Raw genomic sequence first — 10,977 nt, forward strand, 5'->3', positions numbered from 1 at the left:
ACCACCCCTGCCTCTCCTTCCCTGTCCAGGTACCTGACCGGGGACCAGTTCTCCAGCGAGTCCTCCCTAGAAGCCTACGCTCGCTGCCTGCGAATGGGCTGTCGCTGCATTGAGTGTGCGTGGGGGCCGGGGCTGGGGGACTGGCTTGGGGGGCCCCACCCTCTTGACTGTTGTCACGTTCCTCCCCAGTGGACTGCTGGGATGGCCCAGATGGGATGCCAGTCATTTACCATGGACACACCCTTACCACTAAGATCAAGTTCTCCGACGTTCTGCACACCATCAAGGAGCATGCCTTCGTGGCCTCAGAGTGAGTCGGGGGGTGGGGGGGAGGAGGGCAAGGGTCACCCTGGCTCCAGCTCTCTCCTGTGACAGAGGGTCCCCTCCAATGCCCCATCCCCACTCCCCGTTTTTTATCTTTGTCCTTCTTGGCCTCCCCTCCTTACTTGCTGCTTGCTCGAGCCATTCTTCCTAAGCTCCTCCCTGTTTCCTGCACCCTCAGCCCCCCTCTTCATGGGTTCTTCTCTAGCCTGTGGAACAAACTAAAGCTCTACCCATCCTCAAAAAATACTACCTTCCAGCAGCCAGGGCCAGCATCTTCTCTGGCTAGCTCCCCTCTGGACAGGGCCCTGAGGCCCTTGGTTCCTAACACCTTTTCTGAGGGGCTGTTTGGACTGAGTGTTGACCCCTCAGAATTGCTGGGTCTGTGTCACTGCACTTGTCCCCTACCCTGCAGGTACCCGGTCATCCTGTCCATCGAGGACCACTGCAGCATTGCCCAGCAGAGAAACATGGCACAGTACTTCAAGAAGGTGCTTGGGGACACACTCCTTACCAAGCCCGTGGACATTGCCGCGGATGGGCTCCCCTCACCCAACCAGCTCAAGAGGAAGATCCTCATCAAGGTAACAGTGTGGGGCCCCACACTTTCCAGCACCTCTCCCAGGCCATGGCTCTCGCTGCTGGTCTCAGCCTGGGTGAGGAGGGCAGGGCTCTGGGACTGGTCTGGCGCTGCCATGTCCCGCCTGCCCTCCTAGCACAAGAAGCTGGCAGAAGGCAGTGCCTACGAAGAGGTGCCTACATCAGTGATGTACTCCGAGAATGATATCAGCAACTCCATCAAGAATGGCATTCTCTACCTGGAAGACCCCGTGAACCACGTGAGGGCCGGGCCAGGCTGAGCATGGGGGGCCCGGTGGGAGGAGGCCTCCATTCATGGGCCCCACTTCGGTCTCTCCCAGGAGTGGTACCCCCACTACTTCGTTCTGACCAGCAGCAAGATCTACTACTCTGAGGAGACCAGCAGTGACCAGGGCAATGAGGATGAGGAGGAGCCCAAGGAGGTGAGGGGCCGACCCAGGGCTGGGGGTCGGGCTGGGGTCAGAGTCACCGAGCGTCTTTGCTTTTGCCCTCCCCCCACAGGCCAGTGGCAGCACGGAGCTGCACTCCAGTGAGAAGTGGTTCCATGGGAAGCTCGGGGCGGGGCGGGATGGACGGCACATCGCCGAGCGCCTGCTCACCGAGTATTGCATCGAGACCGGGGCCCCTGATGGCTCCTTCCTCGTGCGGGAGAGCGAGACCTTCGTGGGCGACTACACCCTCTCTTTCTGGTAACCCGCTCCCAGCGCGTGTGCTGCCACTCCGACATGCCCCCCGCCGCCCCAGGACCACCACAGTCTGTAGTTGGTCTCGGTTACAGGCTCTCACACAGAGCGCGATCTCCTCACACGCACGCACACACGCGTACCTTTGTGGGTGCTTTGAAGCCCTCCTGCGGGTCTGCCCGGCACCCGAGCTCCTCAGGTGTCTTGCTTGGGCTAGAGAGCAGCGTTCTGGGCCACGCCTGCTTCTCACCGCCTCCCCATCTGCCCACAGGAGGAACGGGAAAGTCCAGCACTGCCGGATCCACTCCCGGCAGGACGCTGGGGCCCCCAAGTTCTTTTTGACAGACAACTTGGTCTTTGACTCGCTCTATGACCTCATCACGCACTACCAGCAGGTGCCCCTGCGCTGCAACGAATTTGAGATGCGCCTCTCAGAGCCTGTCCCGCAGACCAATGCCCACGAGAGCAAAGAGTGAGGGAGGGGCCAGGGGCCGGGGGCAGGGGGTGCCCTGAGTGGGGAAGGCCAGGGCTTGACTCCGGTCTGTCCTCAGGTGGTACCACGCTAGCCTGACCAGAGCTCAGGCCGAGCACATGCTGATGCGTGTCCCCCGGGACGGGGCCTTCCTGGTGAGAAAACGGAATGAGCCCAACTCCTACGCCATCTCCTTCCGGTGAGGGGTGTGGCCTCGGGGTGCTCTAGGTGGTGTGGGGCTACGCCCGGGTCTGGGCTGCCCTGACCCCGTGTGACTCTTCTGTTAAGGGCTGAGGGCAAGATCAAGCATTGCCGTGTCCAGCAGGAGGGCCAGACGGTGATGCTGGGCAACTCGGAGTTTGACAGCCTCGTGGACCTCATCAGCTACTATGAGAAGCATCCGCTGTACCGCAAAATGAAGCTGCGCTATCCCATCAATGAGGAGGCGCTGGAGAAGATTGGCACTGCGGTGAGGGCCCAGTGGTTGAGGGGCGTGGCCGGCAGTGATCCTGGGCTAGCTGCTGGGCAGTCGTGGGACAGTCTGGCTGTGTGAGACACAGAAGCCAGGGATGTTATAGGAGCTCCTAGACAGGTCACTGCCCAGCTAGGGGCCATGGCATAGGTGCCAGAACAGTGTCCTGGAGGGAATGTCATCTACGAGGGTGTGTCTGTAAGGATGGGCATGTGTTAGGTGACGAAGTTAGGGACTGTGAGCTGGGCTGAGGGGTGAGGAGGTCCTGGAGCTCACACGGAGCGGTAGGCCCAAGGCCAGAGGCTTACCCGGCTGGGCATGGACTAGACTGTCGCCGGGCGGAGAAGAGAGTTGGCTACAGAAGTGTGTCTGTTGGGGGTATAGCTCAGCGGTAGAGCGTTTGACTACAGAAGTGTGGCTGTGGTGGGAGGAGGCACAGGGGTAAGACAAGTGAAGGAGGCGGCTGTGGGAAGGGCTCAGGACTGGAACCGTGGCATTGGACAAAAAGAAGGCATCTAGGATGGGAGGTCCACTTGAGACTTGTCTTCGGCAGGCACGGGTGTCCAGGGAAAGGACCTCACACACTGGGGCCCAGGGCTGGGCTGGTGAATTAGCGTGTGTGGGGCGGGGGCGCCCAGGGGGAGGGAGGAGCCACTGGTCTAGAAAGTTGAGTGCATGGCCCCTGCGGGACTCCCCTGCAGACAGCTCAGCAGCAGCGTGGGCCTTCAGGAACAGAGAACTTTCAGAATCGTGGGGTGGGTGTCCAGGGTAAGAATGTGGAGAGAGGGGAGGGCCAGGCCGTGCCCACTGAGGTCTGAGATGCTGGTAGACCCGATGTCAGGGAAGGGGCGGACGTGGCCTGGTGAGGCAGGACATATGGGCCTGCCATACTGATCGAGGGGCCCAGGGAAGCCGGTAGCCACTGTTGTCCGGGTATTAACGTATCCCATTCGGTCCTGTTTCCAGGAGCCTGATTATGGAGCCCTGTATGAGGGACGCAACCCTGGCTTCTACGTGGAGGCAAATCCTATGCCTACTTTCAAGGTACAGCGTCAGGCCTCTGGGCACAGGAAGTGGCGGGGGGTGGGGGGGTCCCCAGCTGCTCAGGGCTTGCATTGCTCTGCTCAGGGGCCCATCTGTGGTCGTTGTGGAGAAGTGGTGCTTGTGGTTTTCCGAGGCCTGAGAGGTTGTGAGAGATGTGTGGTTTGTGTACGACCACAGCTGTCCCTGGGCCGACCCCCTCCCAGACCTTGCCCCTGGGGGGTCCGCACTGACCCTTCCAGATTGCTCCCCAGGGTAACTCCCCGTTTCCTCCCTGGGTGGCAGCAGGGCAGGGGCAGGCCATACTGGCCAGAAAACTTTGTACTTTTGCTACTGAGTCCCTTACCTTGTGAAGATCTGTCAGAGAGGATCTTCCTCTTTTTGCTTATTTCTCTAGGGGGTAAAGGAGTTGTGCCCTATTCCTCAGCCCTCTCCCTCAGCAGCCAGGGAGCCTGGGAAGAAGGTTCTTTTCTCCTAGGCTGGGGGGCCTTGTAGGCCTGGCCTCCAGGAGTCTCCATGGCAGAGGCCTGTGGTGAGGACTGGAGCAGGGCGGGTTGCTGCAGGTCAGGAGAGTGGTGAGGAGGGACTGCCTGCTCTAACCAGCGCTCTCCCCCTTGCAGTGTGCGGTCAAAGCCCTCTTTGACTACAAGGCACAGAGGGAGGACGAGCTGACATTCACGAAGAGCGCCATCATCCAGAATGTGGAGAAGCAAGATGGCGGCTGGTAAGCCTGGTCCCTGGAGCCAGAGCCCGTGGGGCGTGTGGCGGGCCGGGAGGTGGGGGCCCCGCACGGGCACCGGCAGTGCTGGCCGCAGCCTGGCTTCCGTGTGGGGCCTTGACAAGGGCTCCCCTCCTTGTGGGAGTTTGGGGTGGTTGCTGAGGTAAGCACCATGTGGCTTCCACAGGTGGCGGGGGGACTATGGGGGAAAGAAGCAGCTGTGGTTTCCGTCCAACTACGTGGAGGAGATGGTCAGCCCTGCAGCCCTGGAGCCCGAGAGGGAGGTGAGCGCAGAGCCACAGTGGTGGGACACGCCAGTCACGCACAGTGACGCAATAGCCTCTGGCACCTGCGGTCCACACACACACCTGTGGGGCCGTGGTTTCTGGGACACACGTGCTGTGTGTGTGTTGTCATGTGTGCGCTTGTGCGGGGCGTTTGTTGCATGCACACAGACCTCCCCCCACGCGTGTGTAGAGCGGACGTGCTGATGAGCCCTTGGGCTTTGCCTTCTGCAGCACTTGGACGAGAACAGCCCCCTGGGGGACTTGCTCCGGGGGGTCTTGGATGTGCCGGCTTGTCAGATAGGTGAGCCCCCATCCCGTTTTCCAGCCCCTCGTTGCTTAGGGTCAGGCTGTCCTTGGTGGCTCTCGGCATGTGCCGAGGGAAGAAGCCAGAGGCTGCCCCCCGGCTGAGCTCTCCCAGTGCTTGGATTCCTCCCGCCTTGATGCCCTGGGCTTCTTGCTCATCTCCAGCTCTGAGCCCTGCCTGCTCACCCAGAGCCAGGCACCGTGGGAGATGCAGATGGCTCGCCGACCTCCACCGTCCTCATAGGCGGGGTCCCGGGGTGGGGCGGGGGCAGGGGACCCCGGGGAGACAGACCGGTTTGGAGCCCCGGCCCACCTCTTCCCGGCAGCCCTCGCGTCCTCTGCTGTCACATGGGCTAGGCCAAGCAGCCCCGGTCCCCTCACGATGTGTGCGGAGGACAGGTGGTGAGGGGACACCGAGCCAGTGCCTGGGCTGTGGTGTGGGGGTTGCGGGAACGACTTGCCAGCTCTGTCCTCTCGTGCTCCCAGCCATCCGCCCCGAGGGCAAGAACAGCCGGCTCTTCGTCTTCTCCATCAGCATGGCTTCGGTGGCACACTGGTCCTTGGACGTCGCTGCTGACTCCCAGGAGGAGCTGCAGGACTGGGTGAAGAAGATCCGAGAGGTGGCCCAGACGGCAGACGCCAGGGTGAGGGGCGCGGGGTGGGGCGCGGGGCCAGCCTGTGAGCCTGCTGGGGGCAAGGCCTGTGGCACCAGGCCTCCCCCCCAGGCCAGGAGCCAGCCCCGTGGGTCTGCCTGGCGGGCACTTGGAGACACAAGCTCAGAGGCCAGAGAAGTCCTAGGCTGGAAGCGGGAGGAGGGCTTCAGGAGGAGCCGGGAAGGTCGGGTCAGAGAAGCTAGAAGCGGGCGGGGGGCGGATGGGGCCTGATGTGTTGAGGGCTGTGGAGGTACCGACAGGCACGGTAAGAACCTGCAAGTGCCCATCGGCTCTGGCAGCAGCGAACAGCCCTAGTGCTGCTCCCAGCAACCATGGCAGGGTGGTGGCCGGGGTCGGGTGGCAGTGGGCATCGGGGAGTGTGGCGTGGCAAAGGCAGAGCGCCTCCGCGGGGCCGGAGCCTGGGCAGGCTTTCGTGCTGACTGCTGGAGGAGCCAGCGGGGGGAGGGAGGCCTTTTCCGCTTGAGCCTGGGGCAGCGGAGAGGAAAGTATTTGTAAGGGTTAAGGGAGTTCTGTGGGATGGCTGGTCCCTCCGTGGTTGGTGTGGGCTAGAAGGCCACAGCTCTGGCTGCTGTGGAGGACGGGCATTTACAAGTCCCGCAGAGAACGGAAGGTGCTGAGGATTTCACCGGCAGACCCGCCGGTTGAGGGGATGGATTCTGGGTCTGGGCTAAAAGAGGGAGGAGGAGTGTGAGTGTAAGAGCCCCTGATGGAAGAAAGCAGGCCTCGGGGGGTTGAGGACAGGATGGGGCGCACTTGCGAGTGGCCGTGGTGGGTAGGTGGCTGCCCTGGGGTAGGGGGGAGCTGAGGTGATGAGGTTCTTAGGCCTGGGAGGTGGGGTGGAGTCCCCGGGGCACCAAAGACTAAGCCAGAGGCCTGCGTCCCCACTGAAGTCAGAGGAGGCTGCCTTTTTTGCCTAAGGGAGGCGGCGTACCCGATGGTCACAAAGCATCCCCGGAGAGCACAGCCAGCCCCAGGACCCTGAGCTGTCATTGAGACATGGGTGGTGGCGAGGATCCCACCCTCTGAGAGTCTTGGAGGGCAAGTGTGGCCTTCAGGGCAGAGAAGAGGAAGGACTATTCCTGAGGACAGAAGGGCCCTTGTTTTTAGTGTCCGGTGGGGTCTGGGAGATGCAGGGAACAGGGAAGGGCTTGAAGAACCCCTGCGGTGTGGGTGCGCCCTTCTGTGGGTCGGGGGCTCCAGCCTGGGGCTACAGGCTGTGTGTGTCACCAGCTCACGGAGGGGAAGATGATGGAGCGCAGGAAGAAGATCGCCCTGGAGCTCTCTGAGCTGGTTGTCTACTGTCGGCCCGTTCCCTTCGATGAAGAGAGTAAGGGCCGAGGCCCCGGTGGGGTGGGTTTGGGTGCCCTCCCGGGCAGGTGGAAGATGGAGGAGCATTTCATCCCTTTATATGGGGGTTGGGGGAGCCGCCTGGGTGGGTGGGCCCTGTAAGCGTTCTCCGTTTGGCCCAGAGATTGGCACGGAACGTGCCTGCTACCGGGACATGTCATCCTTTCCGGAGACGAAGGCGGAGAAATACGTGAACAAGGCCAAAGGCAAGAAGTTCCTCCAGTACAACCGGCTACAGCTCTCCCGCATCTACCCCAAGGGCCAGCGGCTGGACTCCTCCAACTACGACCCCTTGCCCATGTGGATCTGCGGCAGTCAGCTCGTGGCCCTCAACTTCCAGACCCCAGGTGAGGAGCTGCCCTGTGCGGCAGGGAGGGGGCTCTGCTGGGCTGTGGGGCTGGAGTCCACCAGAACTCGGCTCTTCCAGACAAGCCTATGCAGATGAACCAGGCCCTCTTCCTGGCCGGCGGTCACTGTGGCTATGTGCTGCAGCCAAGCACCATGCGGGATGAGGCCTTTGATCCCTTTGACAAGAGCAGCCTCCGAGGTCTGGAGCCATGTGCCATCTGCATTGAGGTGCGTGGTGCTCACCTATGGGCTTCAGGGTGGGTGGGGCTTGCTCTGCCGGGGCCCCTTTCCGGAGTCAAGGATAGGGTGTCCGTGTGACGGGTGGGGGGCACACTGCACTGTTTTCTGAGCTGGAGGAAGGCAGGACCGTCCTCTGAGGTAGGAAGGCAGCTGCTGGCCTCCACTGTGGGGCTGGGCCCAGAGTGGTAAAGGCCCGCTCGGTTGCTAAATCACTGGAGTCAGGCTGTCCAGTGAGGGCTCAGCTGCCCCCCAGCTCTGTTTGAGAACCGGCCCCTAAGCTGCTGTGGGGGGGGGGGGGGGGCGGATTTAATGAGGTAGATGCAAAAACTCCCGTGAAAGCTGCTGCTGCTAAAGCAGAGATTTCCAGCGCCACTGCTCCTAGGGCCCTGATGCAGGGAGCCATTTAGTGGGCCGCCTCCTTGGGGCCCAGCAGAGGGCGCACAGCCTACACTGCATAGTGAGGCCTGGGAAGGCGCGGAAAGGACCGTCCCCAGCCCATCTTGGCCTGCCTTCCAGGTGCTGGGGGCCCGGCACCTGCCAAAGAACGGCCGAGGCATCGTGTGTCCTTTTGTGGAGATTGAGGTGGCCGGAGCAGAGTATGACAGCATCAAGCAGAAGACAGAGTTTGTGGGTACGTCTGCCTTCCCCACTCATCATGCCCCAAAGGCCCCTCCACACCAGCAACTCTTGTCCTCTCGAGGTGGTGGCCTGAGGCCTTTTGCCCTGACTTTCGCAGTGGACAATGGACTGAACCCTGTGTGGCCTGCCAAGCCCTTCCACTTCCAGATCAGCAACCCGGAATTCGCCTTTCTGCGCTTTGTGGTGTATGAGGAAGACATGTTCAGTGACCAGAACTTCCTGGCTCAGGCTACCTTTCCAGTGAAAGGCCTGAAGACAGGTGAGGAGCCTTCGTAGAGAGAGCGCCTGGGGCCTACCTAGGGGTGTGGGGGCCGCGGGGGGCGGGCCCCCTGCTCGGCTCCCTCCCAGGCTGAGGGCCAGGCCTTCCTCGTCCTAGGATACAGAGCCGTGCCTTTGAAGAACAACTACAGTGAGGACCTGGAGCTGGCCTCCCTGCTCGTCAAGATCGATGTTTTCCCTGCCAAGGTAACCGCAGCGCGGGTGGAGGGCCGGCGGGCTGCAGCCTCACAAGGCCTTGGGGGAAGCACTGACCCCACGCGCCCTGCCCTTGTTGAAGCAGGAGAACGGGGACCTCAGTCCCTTCAGTATGTCTCTGCGGGAGAGGGGCTCTGATGCTTCGGGCCAGCTCTTTCATGGCCGGGCCCGGGAAGGTTCCTTTGAAGCCCGCTACCAACAGCCGTTTGAGGACTTCCGCATCTCCCACGAGCATCTGGCAGACCAGTCTGACAGTCGGGAACGGAGGTGCGGCGATGGAGGGTGGGTGGCATACGGGGAGATGGGTAGGAGAGCTTGCGGCCCCTTCGGCGTCCTTCTCTTGCTCCTGGGGAGGAGTTACCCTTGTCTGGCTTTCCTTGCCTTGGGCTGTCCCACTGGGCTGCAAGGCCTCACTGCCGGTAGGGACACACTCTCCTTCCGTCCAGGGCCCCACGACGGACTCGGGTCAACGGAGACAACCGCCTCTAGCTGTGCGCCAGCCCCGTCGAGAGAAGCAGGCGCCGCGTGCCTCGTGGAGCGCCGCGAGCTGGGTCCCTGGGAAGCGGCCTGCCGTGGCGGCCGTCCTGGCCCCGAGGCCTGGAGCTGGGTTCCAGCAGTGACTGCTAGACAAACCAAGCCATTGATGAGTTGTACTGTTTGGGGCCTCCATGCCCCAGCTGTGGGTGAAGGCGAAACTCGTACTGTGATTCGAATTAATTAAGCACACATCTGGTCCTGCCTTCTGGGGGTGGAGCCTTCCGTCCGTGGGGCCAGGACCGTGGCTGCAGCCCCTTGGGGACAGGGGCTGCCTCGGCCCGCAGCACGGGCAGCTTGGAGGAACCGCTGACCTTGCCGAGAGAGCCGCAGCAGCCTCGCTGGGCCAGGGAAGCAGCCCCGAGTTTACATCATCCTGGAGCTTCACAACCCCAGCCGGAAAGGGGTGAGGGTCGCTGGCCGCGGAGCCAGGGCGGGGCAGCACAGGACCTGCCTGGAGAAGGGCTCCGCCAGCTCAAGGAAGAGAACGCAGCACAAGGGCGCGCTGCCCGCGGCCGGGACCACCACCCAGCCCGCAAGATACGGGGGATCGTGTCAGACAGTCGCAGCGGGCGGCCCGGGCTGCCATGGGCCCCTGTGTGAGGGGCTGCCTGGAGGGCGGCCAGCAGCACCTCAGGACCTTGGGGCGGGGGAGGAGGAGGGGGAGGAGGAAGGGAAGGACCTGGGCGCCCTGCGCCACCTGCCTGCTGCCCGAAGCCGGGGCGGGGGGGGGGGGGGGGGGGGGGGCCCGCCCAAGGCGAGTGCTGTGGATGCGAACGAACCTGGAGCCGGGACCCGCTTACCGGGCCGCCAGAGTTTGCGGACGTGCCGGCCCAACCGCACCGCCCCTCCTGCCCCACGGTCCGCCGCGGCGTGCCTTGCATTCACGCAGAGGCCGCCGCCAGGCCGGAGGTCTAACGGCCGGAGCGACAGACTGGAGGCCTTGGTTGGAGACGGGTGCAACCCAGAGCGGGGCTTTTCCCTAGTACATTCAGGAAACTGCACACACGGACATGCCTTCTTCAGGGCGCCCTCCAGCAGGCCGGCCAGGGGACCCCCCTTCCCCCGCCCCACCCCCACCCCGTCCGAGTTAAGACTGAAGACCCCTCTCCCTGTTGCAGCAGCAGACCTGGGATCGGAGCCTGCAGACAGCACAGCAGGCGGGTGCCGAGATGATCCTGAGTGTCCATTAAACCAGTTGAAAGTCCTGTTACTGGGCATCTGTGATGTTGGAGATGGAAATTTTAAAGGTTATTTTTTGCACACCCCGTTTCTCACTATCTTCATTATTTCACGTAGGGTATGATTTTCTAGGTCTTCCACTTCTAACCGGAAAGCTGCTTGGTGGGGGTGGGGGAGCAAACTGAGTGAACTTGTCTGCACTGTGGCAGAACTGTTATTTTTATGGATTTTACAGCTCAACTAACAGTGTTACCTTTTCAAGATTTATATATTTATATACTCTTAAGAAAAACCACTGAGCCGTTAAAGCCTTGTTATTATTCGATCCTAATAGTGATTCTGTTTTCTATAGCTTACTTTTAGGGTAGAAGGTAAATTATTTAACGTTCTATTAAACTTTCCATATCATGGATTGTAAACCGAAGAAAATTATACAGATTTCTGAGAAAATGTACTGGTTTACTTAAACTAGTTCCGAAGCCGTCTTTGCAAGTATGACCGCACAGTCTTGTCCACAGCAAACACATCTATATATGGTTGCCAGCGTTTGGCTCATAATTTAAATATTAACAAAAATCTTAAATTTTATTGGAAAAGCTTTCCTTCTGAAAAGGACTTTAAAAACATCGTTATTTTTCTTCT

At 61.3% G+C, this 10,977-nt stretch overlaps 1 protein-coding gene across 1 annotated transcript in view; it reads left to right on the forward strand.

The window, feature by feature from the left end:
• The window catches only part of PLCG1 (phospholipase C gamma 1), a 34,718-nt gene extending 23,741 nt beyond the window's left edge, over positions 1-10,977 (forward strand). Inside the window, 22 exon segments of the mRNA XM_027623687.2 lie at positions 30-115; positions 190-310; positions 737-905; positions 1,038-1,160; positions 1,242-1,343; positions 1,423-1,610; positions 1,876-2,076; positions 2,156-2,275; positions 2,365-2,545; positions 3,515-3,592; positions 4,210-4,313; positions 4,495-4,591; positions 4,826-4,895; positions 5,384-5,541; positions 6,802-6,898; positions 7,041-7,265; positions 7,346-7,494; positions 8,023-8,137; positions 8,243-8,404; positions 8,522-8,610; positions 8,705-8,886; positions 9,066-10,977. Coding sequence (XP_027479488.2) covers positions 30-115; positions 190-310; positions 737-905; positions 1,038-1,160; positions 1,242-1,343; positions 1,423-1,610; positions 1,876-2,076; positions 2,156-2,275; positions 2,365-2,545; positions 3,515-3,592; positions 4,210-4,313; positions 4,495-4,591; positions 4,826-4,895; positions 5,384-5,541; positions 6,802-6,898; positions 7,041-7,265; positions 7,346-7,494; positions 8,023-8,137; positions 8,243-8,404; positions 8,522-8,610; positions 8,705-8,886; positions 9,066-9,108 — 2,860 coding nt within the window. The 3' untranslated portion in view covers positions 9,109-10,977.

This window comes from Zalophus californianus, chromosome 8 (assembly GCF_009762305.2).
Source record: "Zalophus californianus isolate mZalCal1 chromosome 8, mZalCal1.pri.v2, whole genome shotgun sequence".
Lineage (NCBI taxonomy): Eukaryota > Metazoa > Chordata > Mammalia > Carnivora > Otariidae > Zalophus > Zalophus californianus.